Raw genomic sequence first — 18,714 nt, 5'->3', positions numbered from 1 at the left:
TGATTTGCTCATATTAATTTGTGATAGTTGTGATCCAAGCATCTATTTATCTATATCTACAGTGTTAAAATACTTGATTACAAGTAACAATTACAAGTCAAAGTATACAAAAATATAAAAGTACTCATTATGCAGAACTGTCCCTTTCAAAGTGTCATATTATTTTATATAATTATGTTATTGGAATATTATTATTGGTTTATTAACTTTTGGGTGATGCCTACCTACAACTACCTACCTACCTATCGGAGACCTTCCAACGCTAGCCGCTAGACGGCGCTCTGCTTACAATAGCTCACCACTTTCCTGTTCCGAACTCTGACCTCTGTGCTTGTGTCTGTGGATCTCCTCGGATCTCATTCGAGGAAAATGAAAGTATTCTTTCAGATTAATGGATTGTCAAGGCTGTTTGACTAGCTTAGCAGCAGCGACACCTACTCTGTGACACGATTTGCGGACGCAGCGGGTTGTACAGCTGCTGTCACATAATATGACCTACATGTGTTACTCTGTGTCGGGATTTGTTTTGCTAGCTACATAGCTAGCTAGTTAGCTGTTGGCTAGTCCGCTAGCTAGCAAGCTCTGTCTCTGTCACCGCTAGTGCTGACGTTAACTTAAAAAAGCGTAGCTGTCAAGTTGAAATAATATCCGGCTTTAGAAATTAACGTAACCGTAAATCAGATGACAATCAACCTCTTCGTTCTTTGGGGCTCATGACCGTTCCTTTGTCATAATGTTTTCGAGGTTAGTTTTACCAAGTAACGGAACAAGCTGCCCTGAAGTAACGTTACTTAACTAGCTAGCTAGTAATAACAGTGAACTAACTAACCTGAGCTAGCCAGGTTCGCCGTGCCCATCGTCAACATTACAGGCAGGCAAGCTAACCGTACACCAATCAGCTAGCTAACGTTAGCCGGGCTATCCAGGATACCTTTTTTTGTATTAACGTTTAAGCGGCGGGATAACGTTTCCAATGACAATGGCTAACGTTACAGACCTGCAAACAAAATACAGCAAGCTGGCACAGGAGTACTCCAAGGTAAAACACCTCTTATGTTCGCCCTTTTAATAATGATACAGTTAACGTTAGTTGTCTTTGTTAAATACACAGTTATTGACAAGACTGGAACACAATGTGTTATTCGTGTTAGCCACCTTCTAGTACTGTATCAATATGCATCTGTATTCAATGAGAAATTTTACCTAAACATATTTACACATATAGCTACTATACTGGGCCTCATTACAGAAAAGAATGCGTTATGAAATGGACTTTACTGGGGTGGATGCCATAGTTGAAGCTGACCATGCAGACCTGTCAGTGAAAAGAGATTCACTTAACTGGGAGTTTAATACACTTAGCTGAAACCAATGCACCCAGTAGCCCTGCAATAAATCCTATCTTCATGAATGTTATGTCGTTTTAAAGAGCTGTTGATTCAACTACATGAACGTTATGGTCATTTTGGAAGATGTAGTTTGTGGTGCAGTTGAATTATATTTCCTAAGACTGAGATGTGTGTTTTTTATAAGAAACACCTCTAGTGTAATACATCTTTGTGTAATACAATGGAATTCAACAAACCAACAAACTACAGCCTCATAATGACCATACAATTAAATCAACTCTGAGACATTACAACATAACTTTCATGAAGGTAGGGTTTCATTTAATGCAGAAGATACTGGTGTACCTAATAAACATAGCCTAGACAACTGAGTGTAAACTAATTTGATATTGTGATATAGTACAATACCAGATATTGCATAGGATTGTGGTTATCATGGCGTTTAGCTTGAATGTTGTCCGTTAATTATAATATGTGCCACATTTTAACATGTTAAGTAGCTAAAATCATGCTGTGTCCAAGTGCTATAAAAAAATCTTTGAAGGTTAATTTGTTAATAAGTGACAGTAAAGCCTGTGAGTCTGCATGTTCGCTTGTGAGCTGTTTGCGCCCTTTGTTTCTGTGTCAGCTGACAGCACGGGGAGTGTGTGCTGTTTCCTGTTCAACTCTGATCTCCCTGTTAGCCAGGCACCATATCCTGCTCAGGAAGTGCTGACTATGTAGTTCGTCACACATACTGCCGTTATGCTGAATTAAGTATGTGTTTAAAGGCCACTAGCCATACAGCAATAAGCACTGAGTTTAAATTATTTTGGTGACTCTCTATGTTATGCAGAATCGCATGAAAAATCAGTAATCACACATACACAAGCATATGACAGAGATTTTCTGTGTAAAGACAAATGTGTTTTCAGCTTAAGATGCTGCATACACGTATACAACATCATTATTTAATCGAAAACTGCCTTTACACCTCAATCCTGACCACTGATACCATGTTATATTGCATTAATCTCTCATCCTGTGTATGTTTTTTTTACAGCTCCGTGCCCAGAACCAGGTGCTAAAGAAGGGAGTTGTGGATGAACAGGCCAACTCTGCCTCATTTAAGGTAAACTGACATATACAACAGAAAAAAAGAATTGATCTACAGCTGTCATTTACAATTTTACTACTGATACAGGCTAAATAAATATACCAGAACTATGTTTTGGAGATTCCACATTATATAATGAGCTGTAATCATGTCTTTCTATAATTAAGTACAGTACCAGTCTAAAGTTTGGACACCCTTTCCCATACAAGTAAATGAGAAAGCATGTCCAAACTTATGACTGGTACTGTAATCATCAGGTTGCCAGGCTAATCATAAGGCCTTTTGAAGAAGTGCAAAAAACTATATTTTCATATTTGTTAAAGAAATCCAGATGGTCACTACTATCTTACTAGTATGTAATGCAGTGTTGCTATTAGTTATGCTGAAGTTGCACAATGTTAGCGCTGCCATGTTTGCCAGGGAGCCTTTTTTTTTTTTTTTCAATCAAAGCAAGCTCTGCAACATCATCATGTTTTAGAGGTAGTGATTTGCTTAATGTGCTAGTTGGTATGAAGACATCTACAGCAAGTTTAGGCGTGACATGTTTGTCATTATCCTCATCAGGAGCAGCTGAAGCAGAGGGACCAGAGCCTGAGGAAGCAGGAGCAGGAGATGGACAGTCTCAGCTTCAGGAACCAACAGCTGGCCAAGAGAGTGGAGCTGCTGCAAGAGGAGCTAGCTGTCAGTGAAGCCAAGGGCAAAAAGGGGAAGGTGATCATGAGGGGAAATAAGGGAGAGGCCACACAGTTGGGTAGAGGGAACAAGATGTATTCAAATAGCCAAAACTTTAGTTTTAAGAGTGATTATGAAATTTGCCAACTCAATAATGATTATGATTAAACACTAATGTTTATAGAGCCAAAAGATTGTTTTTTACAGCTGCTATTATATCTCTACCCTTCACAGAGTAAAGTAGACTCTCCCTCCCAGCATGGTCTGGAGACCCAGAGTGTTTTTGATGAGGACCTGCAGAAAAAGATAGAAGAAAATGAGCGACTTCATATCCAAGTAAGCAGTCTGTCATTGTTCTGTATATGCAGTTAATGTATTGGTGAGGCCATGCATGTGATTGCTCTGTTTTTTTGCTGTATACACATCAGTTCTATGAAGCAGACGAGCAGCACAGGAGGCAGGAGGCCGAGCTGATGACACGACTACAGGAGCTGGAAAAAGAATCGGAGCAGCACCAGGCTGTTGTAGACGGACTCACCGCTAAGTACATGGAAACAATTGGGCGGCTGCAGAGTGACAAGGCACGCTTAGAGGTGAGGGTGAACCGGAGGAGGATAAAGTACATTATATACAGTGCCTTGCGAAAGTATTCGGCCCCCTTGAACGTTTCGACCTTTTGCCACATTTCAACTATTCGTAATTGTAAGTCAAGTGGTTCCATTAAGTACATTGCATTCATTTTAAATATAGTGGGCAAAATATCAGCTTTCTCAGTGAAATCTCCAGAAGTCTAGGACTATATTTGATAAATAATATGTTAGTAGCTGTGTGAATCATAAATGACCTGCTCTGTGATAGTCTCAGAGGTTGCGCAGAGGATCATAGAACAAGAACCAGTCGAGATACTGTTGTGAGAAGTTTAAAGCCTTTATACAAAAGATTTCCCAAGCTTTAATCAAGAGCATGTGAAGCGATATATTGAAGGAAGAGTATCAGCCTATATGAGACGCCCTCTAAACTTTCAGTTACAATGAGGCTGTCAGAGTGAGCAAGAGCCCGATACCTGGTGCTGCAAGATAGGCTCTGTATAAGTGTTAACAAATTGTAAAAAACATTTTTTGTTCAAGTTTGCCAAGCACCGAAAGGGGGTGTGTGGAGTAAATTTTAATTATGTTTGGTAGAACATTACTCACACCAGATTTTTTTTTGGTAGGGGGTATGATAACGCTTTTGTTAATTGTAAGTTAAATGAAGTTTATAAAAATGTGTGTATTTTTTCCCCTTTCTTCTGATAGGTGAAAGCACAGACCCTGGAGAGGGAAGCAAAAGAGTGCAGAATGCGAACAGAGGAGTGGTACATCATCCTTTTTATTTATGGTTTGAGATTAATTTAATCCGCCAACATGGTGTTAGAAAACCAAAAAGGGTGATTTGCATATACTTATCCATACTCCATGTAGTTACAGCATATTCAAGTAAACTCCACTGGTGGATACTAGATACCAGCATCCTTCATTTTAGAGAACTGGATTATGATTTAGTTTTTTACGTAAACCTTGGGAATATACATTTCACATTATACATGTCTATTGTAGTTATTTGTTGTTGCTCTCTTTCTGCAGTCAGCAGCAGTTGAGGCGGTGCCAGTCAGAGCTGAACAGACAGGTGAAACAAAGCAGCAGTGTGATCCAGGAGAAAGTGCCCTTCAATGACACAAGTGAGTATCTGGCACTGATCCACTTGGACAAAAACAATCTGCTACAGAGCAAACATCTATTTGAGAACATCTCTGTCTTTGTCACTGATACCATTACACCGTTATGCCCAGGAGTAAATAGTGTAATGCTACACCAAACTGTAATATTGCACGCAAGGAGGCAGGAGGCTAAACCATTTAAGCTATGTTTGTCGAGTCAATAAAGGATCTGCTCTGGTTTAACTGCTTTTATCTCCCACTCTGCAGAATTTGGTGACTACAACAGCCTAAATGTGCCACCACACAATCGAAGGCACCAGGTGAATGAGAAAACAAACCCAATATTAAATGGGTTTATTGTGCACATGCATCCCATTGGTCTAAAGAGAATACGTGTGTCATTTTGCGCAACAGCTTATCTACTGTTGTCTAAAATGACGATTATATTTCATGATACAGAGACCCACAGAGTACCCACCTTTTTTATTTTACAAAACATGTTAATTTGTTGTTCATTAACTAATAACCAAGGACTCTGACAATAATGCTCAGTTATTATCAAATACTGAATGAAGGCAATTCCGCAAATTCAGTTATAGAGTTGAGAAACCTCCAACTATCGATTATTTTTGTTATCGAAATCTTGCCAATAATTTTTTCAATTAATAAAGCGGTCAATAAATTGTCAGGAAATAGTGAAAGGTGTCTTCAAATGCCTTGTTTTGCCAGACCAACGGTCTCAAACCCAAATGCATTCAAATAACTATCACTTAAGACGGGGGTCTTCAACGTTTTTTAACCCAAGGTTTTTTAACCCAAGGACCCTTAACTGAAAGAGAGCGAGAGCAGGGACCCCCTACTACATATATTGTATAAAATGAAGTTCCATATTAAATTGGGCCCACAATAACGTGTAGGGTGGCCTAAAGCCTTTATACATACCTTTTTTGCAAAGAATAATAAGCTATTAAAATAGCCTAGTAATTGTTGGCATGCTTTTATAAATCATGTTTAAAAGTTAAACATACATGTGGCCAAGTGAATCCTTAGGATGAACTGTATCTGTGGATGGCCTTGGTGACTACCTTACCTATAGACCAGTAAGCCTATCACCAGTGGGGATTTATCTTTGATTATTAATATGGTGGATTCATTTTAGGACTCTTTAAGTTTATGAAAAACTTAACAATAATTTGAGGCCCCCCTGTATTGACTCTGAGGACCCCCTAGGGGTTCCGGACCCTGTTAAAGATCCATGACTTAAGACAAAGAAACATAACAAATTCACACAATTTAGAAGCTGGATCTTGAAAAGGTTTGGTATCTTTACTTAAAATAAATTATTGAGTTATCTCAATAGTTGCTGATTAATTATCTTTCGATTGACTAATCAATTAATCACCCAATTGTTTAGCAGAAATAATTACCATTTGTCACAGGTTAGATCATACAGCAGATTTTTTTTTTTTTTTAGAGACAAGACTAAAACATTGAGTTGTGGGATGTGTGTCCTTTCTGTGGTTTTAGCTTAAAGCCCGGGACTTGTCGGGTCAGGCCCTGAGCTTTATTCAGGACCTGGTGGCTGCTCTGTTGAACTTCCACTCCTACACAGAACAGAGAGTGCACATCTATCCCCTGGACTCCTCCATTGAGCTCATCTCCCCTCTTAACCAGAAGGTGAGGCAACCGTACACAAGAGATAGACTGTCTATCATATCACAGGTGTATAGTAACGCCAGCTATAAAGGACAGCAGCAGTGGTTTTCAGTTTACAAACTAAAGGCACGATTCCTCTTTCTACCTAGTTTTCTCAATATCTACATGAGAATGCAGCCTATGTACGCCCCCTGGAGGACAGCTGTCTGCAGTTACACCAAAGCATCACAGAGGACACCGTCACAGTACTGGTAAGTGGTTTTTGGACAGGGACATTGTGTGGCCGTGTTCATGAAGCCTGCTTAGCCATCCATTTATTTTGTCTTTTTTTTTCTTGAATTGAAGGAGACTGTGGTCAAGCTGAAGAGTTTCGCTGACAATTTCTCATCATACACCCACTTTCTTCAAAAGATTCTTCCCTACCAGCTGAAAAGGTGTGTGTGTGTGTGTGTGTGTGTGTGTGTGTGTGTGTGTGTGTGTGTGTGTGTGTGTGTGTGTGTGTGTGTGTGTGTGTGTGTGTGTGTGTGTGTGTGTGTGTGTGTGTGTGTGTGTAAGAGAAATGGAGAAGGCTGTATTGATCTTCTCTTCTCTTTTCAGTCTGGAAGAAGAGTGCGACACACCTCTTTGTACAGCTGCCCTTACTGCGAAAAACCAGGAGCTGCAGAGAGACATGAAGAGAGTAACTTCTGTGTTTGAGAAACTGCAGAGCTACATTTATCTGTTGGCCTTACCCAGTAGGTTAACATAGATAATTTATTATATATAGTTAAAATGTGATTAGAAAAAAAAAATGTATTCAAGTATCTTGAAGTAGTTTGATTTCATGGAAAGAACAAGTGCTGTGAAGTGATGCGATATGCTTGTTTTACAAATGTGTACAATGTGTCTCAGGTGTTCGGCAGGATGCCATGCCACAGAGCAGCACCTCAGCTGTCTTCACCCAGCTGGCTGCCTGCCTACACAGTCTTCACGATGCCATTAAAGGTGAGCAGCACCGTGAACCATTTCTTATCCGGAGCCTTTTGCAACCAGCGTGACACAGATTCCTTCATGTAACCACCTAGCTGCTGTTGCCATTCATAAAAGTCAGACATATTTTCTCTTTTTAGTTTTTGAAGTGTAAATATCCAGAGGCTTCAGTGTAGCATCCATCACACTGTGATGCCAAATGGAAGTATAATGTAGTGCCCTCTGGCATAGAAGAGTCACTTATGTGTACAGCTGACACATTTAGCTGAGTGGAAATGTGTTTATGTCTTGGTTCTTGTGGGGACAGTAATTTTGGTCAAATATACACTAAACTGCCGTGCAAAGCAAAAAGACCGTAACTCAATTTTGGTCAAAAATTAGTTATTGTCATTTTTGGAATATTAAAGATCTGCTTTATCATGTGGACAAATATCTTGAGTCAATTTTATTGTTTTGGGGAGAAAATTGTGTGTTGTCTTTGCCGTAACTTCAAAAGCCGTAGAGAAGCCAAGGCAGAATACCGTAACATAAGTTACGGTTCTTTCTTTGTTTCACGGTGCTTCAGAATGCTCAAATTGAGTTAAGGTACTCTGTAAATGCGCTGCCCGCGCTACACACACACACACACACACACACACACACACACACACACACACACACACACACACACACACACACACACACAGCAGAGGACGACGTTGACGTGCAGCACATGTACCTGACTGGGAAAAATACCGCACGCTCGTTACTGTAAGTAGGCTACAATAAAACCTAAAAGTAAATACGTGTCTACAGGCATACACACGTAGGAAGCGATATATTTAAATCTCTGTCTGGGCGAAGTCCACTCTCGTCCACCACGCTTCTCTACTCTAAATAGCGAATTTTGACAAACAAGCTAAAACAAAAGCTGTTGGTTTGTAGTCGGTTTATCTTAGTTTGCACAAATCTTGAAATGTGGACAAATTATTGTGAAGTTAACTGCTGGCTAAACTAACCATCCTCTCTGCAGAGCATCTATGGATGTATAATAAGACCCAAACAAACCAACGTGGCTACTTAATATGCACGTGAATGACGGCATCTTTATGTTCATGTCTTCATTCTTGCAATGAGTCTAAATTAGTGCTTCATATCCAAACAGAAGAACATGCTTTATATGCATCAAAACACTCTCATGCTTAATTCTGACGTCTGTCAGAGTATGTGAATCAATCATGCAACTGCCTGTGTGGTAGTATGAAATACAGAAAAAAAACGTATTGATATATCATTTTCATATGATGTTGATAAATGTGAAGCCATTTTTATCATAGTGAGTCCAATAGGATTAATATTGCTTACATTTAAAGTAAAAGTTATCATTGTTATCATAACATTATGCTATAAAATAGAAGTTCAGGTCTTTTGCCTTGGTATGACCGATTGTCATTTTGTGGGCAATGCTAAGGCAGAATACAGTAACTTCCGAAAAAGGGTCAAAGGTCAAATTTGAGTTCAAATTTCTTTTGTAGATAGATTAATACAGGTATACACTACAAAATGTGAAAATTACAATATTATACCTATAACTCAATTGTCAGGACATTAAGATAACTTTAAAGTCATTTTTCTCAGTTCCACACTCTGGCGAGTTAAGGTCTTTTGCCTCTGTAGGGCAGTAAAGACATGCAGTTTTCCAATATAAAATAAGATCTGTAACACATCATTTACACACCTATCAGTAAGAGAGCATCTCAAAACAGCTGTCTTTTGATTTCAAAAGATGATAAAAATGTCATATGTAGCTGTTGAAGCTCAAGATGGGACTCAAAGCCACCAGATGCTCTAAATGCTTCTTCTACTGTTCTGATTCCTCCCTGTGTGTCCAGAGATGTCAAAGCATTACAACCAGAAAGCAGGCTTAGAGCAGGACCTCCCCACTATCACCCAGAAGCTCTGTACCACCACAGAGTGCCTGCTGGGATCTTTGGGCTCTTTGACCAGCAGCACTGGCAAGGTATGGACAACAGGGGGCAGGCAGCTGCCAGGTTTATATTCCCTATATGGTATGTTCAAATAGCATGTGCTATTTGTAATCTGTAATTCACAAAAGCTTAGTTTTGAGTAGCAGTGAGATTTGGATCACGTTGGTAATTTTGCCACCACAGTACAACAGGACTCAGGTGTGCAGCGGTTAAATGTTCAAAGACACAGTCCAACTCGCAGCTTGTACAGCTGCTCCCCCGTCAGAGTAAAGGGATAAATGATTTCTTTTAGTGAATTAAGTGAAGCATTGGCTGAGATGTGTCTGCTGAATAACACGCTGGCACACGCTGTGTGTAGTGAGCTGAATTTCGAGAGTGATCATCTCTGCAGGCAAAAGCTTAATTGCTCAGACATTTATCATCCTGGACGCTCGGTGGTGTAATCATCTCTGTGCTGTAAACACAAAATTTGAGGCTAAGCAGAATGCTGAGTATCTGCATTGAGATATACATAATTTGTGTTTCTTTAGCTAAGGAGGCTGCAACAGATCTCTTTAATTTTAATGATATGAGACATTACGTCACTGTTTTGTTACAGATTGCCACTTTCTTCAGCAACAACTTGGACTTCTTCACATCATCAGGCTACAGTCCAAGAGGCAGCACAGTACCCCTTAACCCCTTGCAAGCAGAGAGCATGCTGGCCAACAAAAAGAAAGCATCTGCCTATATCCATGCTATCAAAAAGGTTAGTGTATGCTTAAATCCGCTGGTAAGTTCCAGGTCTTAGCTCATGACAAAGTGTGACTGAGCCTTTGCAGTGAAAGCCCCCAGATGTCTTTAAAAATCCTTTGTCAATATTTAATATGCTTCATCTGATTTTAGCTCTCCACTTTTGCTATTATATATATATATATATATATATATATATATATATATCTTTTTTCAGTAGTTTATTGCCCCTGCACTTTATGACTAATTTTCTTGTTTTTGCTTTGCTTTTATTCTTCCTTTCATTAATAAATGACCGTCTTCCCACTATACATTTTTTTTTGTTTCTTCATTCAGGCCAGGCCGCAGTCTGTTCCATACAAAGAAGCCCTGTCAAACCGTCGTATTCTCACCAGCTCCACTGAGAGCAGAGAAGGTCTCACTCAGCAGGTATGACACTCAACTCAAACTTTTGTTCAGTTTTGCGTTGATTGATTTAAAGATTTTATTAATAGTTTTTCAAAGAGACACGCTGCGCCAGATGTACTAACGCTTTTGCGCCCACTTCAGTAGGGCTGGGGGTAAACGGTTATTTATCAGACGATTAATCGGGCGATTAGTCTGATAGCAGTGGGGATATCGCAGTCTGCACTCAGCCGTATCATAGCACAAGTACTTAAAGGGATATTTCACAGTTTGAAAGATGAATATACAGTGCCTTGCGAAAGTATTCGGCCCCCTTGAACGTTTCGACCTTTTGCCACATTTCAGGCCTCAAACATAAAGATATAAAACTGTAATTTTTTGTGAAGAATCAACAACAAGTGGGTCCCAATTATGAAGTGGAACGAAATTCATTGGCTATTTCAAACTTTTTTAACAAATAAAAAACTGAAAAAGTGGGCGTGCAAAATTATTCAGCCCCTTTACTTTCAGTGCAGCAAACTCTCTCCAGAAGTTCAGTGAGGATCTCTGAATGATCCAATGTTGACCTAAATGACTAATGATGATAAATAGAATCCAGCTGTGTGTAATCAAGTCTCCGTATAAATGCACCTGCTCTGTGATAGTCTCAGAGGTCCGTGTAAAGCGCAGAGAGCATCATGAAGAACAAGGAACACACCAGGCAGGTCCGAGATGCTGTTGTGGAGAGTTTAAAGCCGGTTGGATACAAAAAGATTTCCCAAGCTTTAAACATCCCAAGGAGCACTGTGCAAGCGATAATATTGAAATGGAAGGAGTATCAGACCACTACAAATCTACGAAGACCCGGCCGTCCCTCTAAACTTTCAGCTCATACAATGAGAAGACTGATCAGAGATGCAGCCAAGAGGCCCATGATCACTCTGGATGAACTGCAGAGATCTACAGCTGAGGTGGGAGACTCTGTCCATAGGACAACAATCAGTCGTATACTGCACAAACCTGGCCTTTATGGAAGAGTGGCAAGAAGAAAGCCATTTCTTAAAGATATCCATAAAAGTATGCGTTTAAAGTTTGCCAAAAGCCACCTGGGAGACACACCAAACATGTGGAAGAAGGTGCTGTGGTCAGATGAAACCAAAATCGAACTTTTGGCAACAATGCAAAACGTTATGTTTGGCGTAAAAGCAACACAGCTCATCACCCTGAACACACCATCCCCACTGTCAAACATGGTGGTGGCAGCATCATGGTTTGGGCCTGCTTTTTCTTCCGCAGGGACAGGGAAGATGGTTAAAATTGATGGGAAGATGGATGGAGCCAAATACACGACCATTCTGGAAGAAAACCTGATGGAGTCTGCAAAAGACCTGAGACTGGGACGCGAAGATTTGTCTTCCAACAAGACAATGATCCAAAACATAAAGCAAAATCTACAATGGAATGGTTCACAAATAAACATATCCAGGTGTTAGAATGGCCAAGTCAAAGTCCAGACCTGAATCCAATCGAGAATCTGTGGAAAGAACTGAAAACTGCTGTTCACAAACGCTCTCCATCCAACCTCACTGAGCTCGAGCTGTTTTTGCAAGGAGGAATGGGCAAAAATGTCAGTCTCGATGTGCAAAACTGATAGAGACATACCCCAGCGCTTACAGCTGTAATCGCGCAAAAGGTGGCGCTACAAAGTATTAACTTAAAGGGGGCTGAATAATTTTGCAGCCCAATATTTCAGTTTTTTATTTGTTTAAAAGGTTTGAAATATCCAATAAATTTCGTTCCACTTCATGATTGTGTCCCACTTGTTGTTGATTCTTCACAAAAAATTACAGTTTTATATCTTTATGTTTGAGGCCTGAAATGTGGCAAAAGGTCGAAACGTTCAAGGGGGCCGAATACTTTCGCAAGGCACTGTACCTTTACATTGGGTCACTTATGTAGTAGAAATGTGAATTTTTTTTTAGAAATTGATGCCTTCTAGGCCGAGAAAAGCCAGAAAATATGTTTTTGGCTCATGTGGATGAAAGACACCAAATCCCAGAATGCACTTGCTTCACTGCTTTATGAGTCCACTCCCAACCCACACCTACCGTTTACAGACAGACAGACAGTGAGGCATTCAACTAAACTCAAGTGTGTTTTATTGTTTGTTTTATTTATTATTTCAACAATATACACGAAACAACGTTTCACCGTGGCTCAAGTGGTGTTACACATTTAAAATGTATAAAAACGACATACGAAACTGGCTACATTTAGTGCACACACATTATAGGCTCAGTAAAGTTCAGCTAACGCATACTAGCATTAGCGCTTGGTGGGCTGTAAACACCGAGTATAAACACAGCCGTAAATTTGCGTGGAATGTAGAATGGTCGGCATTTAACAGTCACAAACTCCACCAGCGGTTAGCAGTTAGTTGGATACAAGCATCAGTCCGTGTTAACACAGCCCACCTCCACTAGTCTTACCCTAGTGGAGGTAGTCCGGTACACTGTTGGTCAGCCATGTTTCCACAACAACAAAAACACAGCAGTCTCTGAACTCGCGTTGGGAGTTTCGTTGAAGTTGGATGTAGTCCAGTTTGTTGTCTAATGAGTGGACCCTTGCAAGCAGGATTGATGGAACCGGTGGCCGGCTAGCGTTAGCTTTCCACCTAGCTAGCTCATACTCCTGCCCTGGGTCCGCGTTTCACCGCGTAGTGTGTGCAGTATTCCGTCTGTAATAAAGTTTCCTGCATATTCTCCGATCTGTACCAATGTATCCCGGTGGTACACATGTGCGGTAGTTTGTAGTAGTAGTAGTAGTAGTTTGTTACATACTTGTTGTAAAGGTTTGCTGCTGAAAAGACAGAGCCTGTTTCGCGAAGCTTCAAGATGGCTGACACTCAGCTTGCTTCGGCTAGCTTCGGGTAAAGACGACCGTCCAACCCCCTATGGGCGGATTGACGGTTGGACATGAGGGAGGGAAGCACAGTTATTCGAAAATACTACCGGGCTACTGATACAAAGCTTAATGCTAATCGGTGAAGTATCCCTTTAACGCTTTGCTACAGCGCAATTTACAGTATAGTGGGCGGAGAAAGGCGCTAATTACCCGATGAACTGTTTGGTACACGACGTAAACTGAAGTATTGCAGCATGCGCCTTCTGCAGGTTGGCCATGGCGCTGATAACGCTACATTCGCAAAAGTACGTATATCTGGCCCTCAGTGTTATGTCGACAATGTAACCGTGTATGAGTCAGTGTGCCAGGCAAGTTTGGTTGCCCTAAAAGATTGAGATTTATTTATTTAAAATAGCAACAGTGCATGTTGACAAACCAGCTATAATGGTAGATAATAGCCGCTGGCTAACTAACATCATTAGGTTCTTTGGCAGGTTGATGTTAAAGCAGTGGTATAATAACAGAGATAAAGTCAAGAATGGTTCTACGTGCAATTATTAATTACACCAACAATAGTTTCTGGGAAAACACTGGTATGTGGAAAAGCTGGTCGTAAAAGTGCAGTCTTAAAATGATACAACACAGTCTTGTGATATTTCAGACATGTTGCAGACAGTGTCTCTGTAGGGACAGGGTGTGAAGAATTGGCCAGTGAGCCTCTCCATGTTTTGGCCCTAGAAAGTTCAAAGAGTTTGTTTTGTTTTTCTTTATTTTCTTTTGTAAATGTGCCCTTCAATGTGCCAATTGTGCCCAGTTCCATATCAAACTGCGTCAATTTATCACTTCCTCACCATGTTTGCTATTAAGTACAAAGTCAGAAAGATTATTGTATAAAGATAGAGCTTATTGGGCTTTTGCCATTTGAGCCTTCAGGTTTTGGAGGGAACAGAACCTCTTTTACAAAATGTATTATTATTATTTGAATGCCTTTTGATCTGATTAAAAATGTGCTTTAAAAAATGCTCCAAAGATTGTATTATTACAAACGTCTTTGTTATATAGTTTCCTCATTTCTTACTAAATACTGCTGCCCTTTCACTTCTCCCAATCTTTGCTCACTGTCAAACGGTCTGCTCTCCCTGTTGGCCTCCTGCAGGTGCATCAGAGCCAGGAGAAGATTGCTCGGCTGGAGCAGGAGAAGGAACACTGGCTCCTTGAGGCCCAGCTGGGGAAGGTGAGGTTGGAAAAGGAGAACCAGCGCATTGCCGACCTGGAAACGCAGCTCGCAGCAGCTCTCCAGGGAAGTCCGCACTCACAACCAGCTGCAGCCAGCACACTCGCACAGAGCCATGAGGAAGTGGAGAAAGAGCAGAAGCCTGCTGGGAGAGAGACTACGCTCTGCACCAGCCTGGTACAGTCACTCTATTGGCTGTCGTGCTTAGTTTTTGCTAGCAGGGGAGATTTTCTGCCCATGGCACTGGTGTCTGATGCATGGCTGATTTACTTCAACAAAGGGAGTATTATCATTCTTTTCTTGTAGCTCCCACGCTAAGCAAGTTTTTTGCTTAATAAAACTCAGACTTCCAATGTGCTGATGTGGCAGATTAGAAGAATTCTATTGTTTATGCAAGTCAGTGCAGAGTTCACAGTTCAGTTACAATCCAGAGCAGTTTGACTCCCTAGTCTCTGTACTACTTGTGTATTAGCTTGTATGGTTATTAGCAGTGTTGGAGGCCTGTCTGAGCTTGAAGTGGATTTTATAACATGATCTATGATGAAGTTCCTGACACGTTTCTCTCTTTTGTCTTGTCACCAGGTTGGCATGTTGTGCACAACACCTACAGTTGAGCATGTGAGCTGTCATACACTTCACAACCATATTAACAATTCAGTTTAAATTCATGATACTTGTCAGAAGAACTATCTTATCTAGCTGGATGTTGTGTCTGTGTTTGCAGATGGGAGACGAGGAGTCCAGAGAGCAGCTGATAAAGACTCACTACATGGCCAGAGTGGGCGAGCTCACTACCCAGCTCCAGATTTCAGACAGCAAAGCTGTGCACTTTCACTCTGAGGTAAAGCTCTAACTAAACTGCTCCTTATAGCAAAGAACAGACCTTTTCATCACACACAGCCTTGCTAACATTACATGTCATCTGGAAACAGATATGGAAACCCTTATAACCTCCACTAAACGACCAAATACATTTAGTGCAGAACAGTCACTTGTCCTGCTTCCTCATGTGTACTATTTTTGTCTGCTTCTTTAATTTGCTTGAGAACAGAGAGCATATAATCTGAACCAGAAGTGAACCTTGTTTCTCTGTTCTTTCCTCTTTGGTAATGGTTTTTGAGTTCCATTTTTACCTAGTGTTGCCTTTTTTCCAACAAACTGACAGCTTATATTTTTAGTCTTACGGTGAGGCTTGATCTGAATGTAGATTCTTTTCTGAGGGACATCCGGTCCATTTGTGACTAACTGGCCTGTCAGTCATCCACATTTAGTATCGTAGCAACAGCAATGCACCTGATTTTGAGTCAGTGTCTCAGGTATTAAACTGTCACTGTTTCAAACATTGTGCATTTACTGTTTGCGTTGTCCTCAAATATACCCATTACTCAAAGAAATATCTCCCTTTATTGCTTATAAGATCTGTAAAGTATGCCAGACATGCGTTAAACCTATCGGGACCGCAGTTGTTTACTTTGCTTTTTTTTTTTTTCCCTTTTGTAGTGTCGAGCTTTGGCCAAGAGATTAGCCATTGCAGAAAAGTCACGGGAGACTCTGAGCGAGGGGGTCAAACTGGCTAATCAGAACATCACACGCTTGCAGGTAAAAAGCAGTCTCATTACCAAAGAGCTTCCTGTCTAAGTATAGACATTAGCCTCCTACCAGAGAAGACATTGTAACTGTGATGTCTCTCACACAGGATGAGCTGGCTACGACAAAGAGGAGCTACGAAGACCAGCTCAGCATGATGAGCGACCACCTGTGTAGTATGAATGAGACTTTGAGCAAGCAGAGAGAGGAAATCGACACGCTCAAACTGGGCAGCAAGGTACAACACTCAGATGTCTCGTGTGTATGCCTTTTTTATCTTTTTAAATTCAAGCTCTTGTCAATTCAAGTGTTTCCTTTCCAAATGTTGCTTCGCTCTCAGGTTTGTTTTTAGCTGTCACATGTCGTCAGTCAAATACATCTAAAAGCTCTATCATTAAAGAGCAGTGATCAAAATCCAGTGGCTTCAGGGAGTGTGGAGGATCATTTTGGTTTTGGCAGTGAAATGTGACATTGTAGTAATGAGGTGAACTGGGAGGTCAACGGTGGTGTTGTGGTCGCTGCCCGGCCTGATGGGAAAAGCACCTGCTGGAACCATCTGAAGAAGTCGTTAAGTTAAAGCTGCAGAAATGGAGAGGCCCGTTTTTTTAAGCGTGCATGTTCTTGCTTGTGTGCACACAGATGGTTTGTGTGTTGGGAAGTTGCAGGACAGAACATGTTTGTGAGCTGAAGGTGGTGATTTTCTCTTGAAGGCCAGAGACCAGCCTCAGCACGTTTTTTAGATTTTGAACCCGAATGCAAAACAAATTTGAGCTATTTCAACTTGCTGCACTTAAACGCAACACAGTACTTAAAATATTGTACTGATCCTGGAAATTACTCAATTTTACTTATTTTGCAGAACTGAGCTCATGTTTTTTGTTTCCTTTAGGGAAATGCCAAAAAGAACAAAGGTCGCTAGAGATGCCCCCTAAACTCTGGCTCCATTTTGGCATCACAAAGGGCACCTTGAGAGAAGATCTGGTTGTGGAGCCTCCTGGCAGCGTCCTGGTACCAACACTACCACTGTCACCAAACCACAGGACGGCTACATGAGCCTCAGATTCCTCCACTGTCAGGCAGTGGCAATACAAATTTACTTGTATGGAGGCTCGAACATGTTTGACTGAAGAAGCTTCTTTTTTCCCTTTTCCTTGTCGCGGCACCAGTTATAACACAACATGATTTGCTAAAAATGCTTTCTGAAACTGTACCGGAAGCTTCTGCTTGACCTTTTGGCCAAAGCAGTGTGGGAGAGAAACAGCTTTTCCCCAAAAGGGACAGAGGAAGATAAACAGTGGGAACAGTTAGAAGTTGATAATGCTCACTGAAATCAAGACTTGAAGACCAAACCCTGTTTTCCTGCTTTTAACGTACGTGTGAGAGAAAATGAAACTGCAAGCTTACTGCTTATCTGTGGGTGCAGGCGAGTAAATGTTGGTGTGGCTGTATGTGTGCACAGTGTTGTCTCCTAGTGTGACTGTGGCATCAGGCTTTACAACATGTGAGTATTGTTTTACACTTAGATTTTAGATTAAATTTGAGATTATTTGTGCAAGTGGTTTCAAAGGCCTGTATGTGTTCATACAACATAAAACCCCTTACAACACATGCATATATCACAAGCTTCTGTAAAGAAGGGCTTTAAAAACCTTAAATGAACAACTAACAAAGACACACTTTAATTATTCCTCATTTTGGGAGATTGCCAGTCCTGTGGGAGTGGAGAAAGGACAAGAAAAAATGTCTGCCTTGAAGCACTGATTAACCTAGATGAAAAGGGGTAGGATGGACAAGTCAGAGCTCGTAAACGGTGTCCGTCTGTCTCTGTGAAGTTACTCTTAAACAATAGATGTTTTTATCACCAAAGTAGGTTGGATGTGCACTCAGAAGCCTGGTGTGGCACAGCGGTCAATAAATTCATGTTGTAATATTTATGGACATAAGGGTCAATATGAATTTACACTCATTTGAAATCATGATATAATTGTACTCTATAAGTTCTTATATATATATATATATATATATATATATATATATATATATATATATATATATATATATATATATATTTATATATATATATATATATATATATATATATATGAGGGTACAATTTCTTATTTTTCACAAAATTTGGAAAACAGAATCTGCAGCTAGAGTTTTGTGTGTCTCCTGTAAGGCTAGATTACTGGGAAGTGTCAGAGGGGTTGGCCAATACTGTAACTGGTGCTTAATCATCTTTGACTTGTAGTGACATGAGGAAAAGAAAAGAAAAGCCCAGCAGTAGTTATGAGCAGTTCATTCAAACCCCTATGTGCCAGTCTGCACTAAACTTTTGATCATAAAGATTTGCCAACAGCCCCGAAACTGATACAAACTAATAATATATGTATTCTCACAATGTAACCTGTTCAAAAGCACATATACATATGTGAAACAAAATAAAAAGCTTGTTCAACATTGAAATG

At 40.5% G+C, this 18,714-nt stretch overlaps 1 protein-coding gene across 2 annotated transcripts; it reads left to right on the top strand.

Annotated features, from left to right (window-relative positions):
- Nucleotides 1-303: 303 nt before the first annotated feature.
- ppp1r21 (protein phosphatase 1, regulatory subunit 21) lies at nt 304-17,801 on the top strand. 2 transcript variants are annotated; one of them, XM_039783500.1, is made up of 22 exons: nt 304-1,039; nt 2,392-2,460; nt 3,010-3,126; nt 3,352-3,453; nt 3,546-3,710; nt 4,413-4,471; nt 4,740-4,834; nt 5,081-5,133; nt 6,341-6,490; nt 6,619-6,720; nt 6,815-6,903; nt 7,067-7,203; nt 7,361-7,453; nt 9,310-9,437; nt 10,004-10,153; nt 10,474-10,566; nt 14,582-14,836; nt 15,242-15,277; nt 15,384-15,500; nt 16,160-16,258; nt 16,356-16,484; nt 17,136-17,801. In XM_039783500.1, the coding sequence occupies exons 1-22, from the start codon at nt 974-976 to the stop codon at nt 17,163-17,165; spliced, it is 2,334 nt and encodes a 777-aa protein (XP_039639434.1). In that variant the 5' UTR covers nt 304-973; the 3' UTR covers nt 17,166-17,801. The 2 variants fall into 2 exon arrangements, with proteins under 2 accessions (XP_039639434.1, XP_039639433.1); XM_039783499.1 differs by having other exon boundaries at nt 3,010-3,156.
- The last annotated feature ends 913 nt before the right edge of the window (nt 17,802-18,714 follow it).

This window comes from Perca fluviatilis, chromosome 19 (genome assembly GCF_010015445.1).
Source record: "Perca fluviatilis chromosome 19, GENO_Pfluv_1.0, whole genome shotgun sequence".
Lineage (NCBI taxonomy): Eukaryota > Metazoa > Chordata > Actinopteri > Perciformes > Percidae > Perca > Perca fluviatilis.
This window is presented reverse-complemented; position numbering and strand designations above follow the sequence as displayed.

Bases quoted from the DNA above. Each gene is read 5' to 3' on its own strand.
- ppp1r21 (XM_039783499.1), top strand. From the start codon at position 974: ATGACAATGGCTAACGTTACAGACCTGCAAACAAAATACAGCAAGCTG. The intron at 3,157-3,351 runs GTGATCATGAGG...TACCCTTCACAG, and splicing joins CCAAGGGCAAAAAGGGGAAG to AGTAAAGTAGACTCTCCCTC. The intron at 15,278-15,383 runs GTGAGCTGTCAT...CTGTGTTTGCAG, and splicing joins CAACACCTACAGTTGAGCAT to ATGGGAGACGAGGAGTCCAG.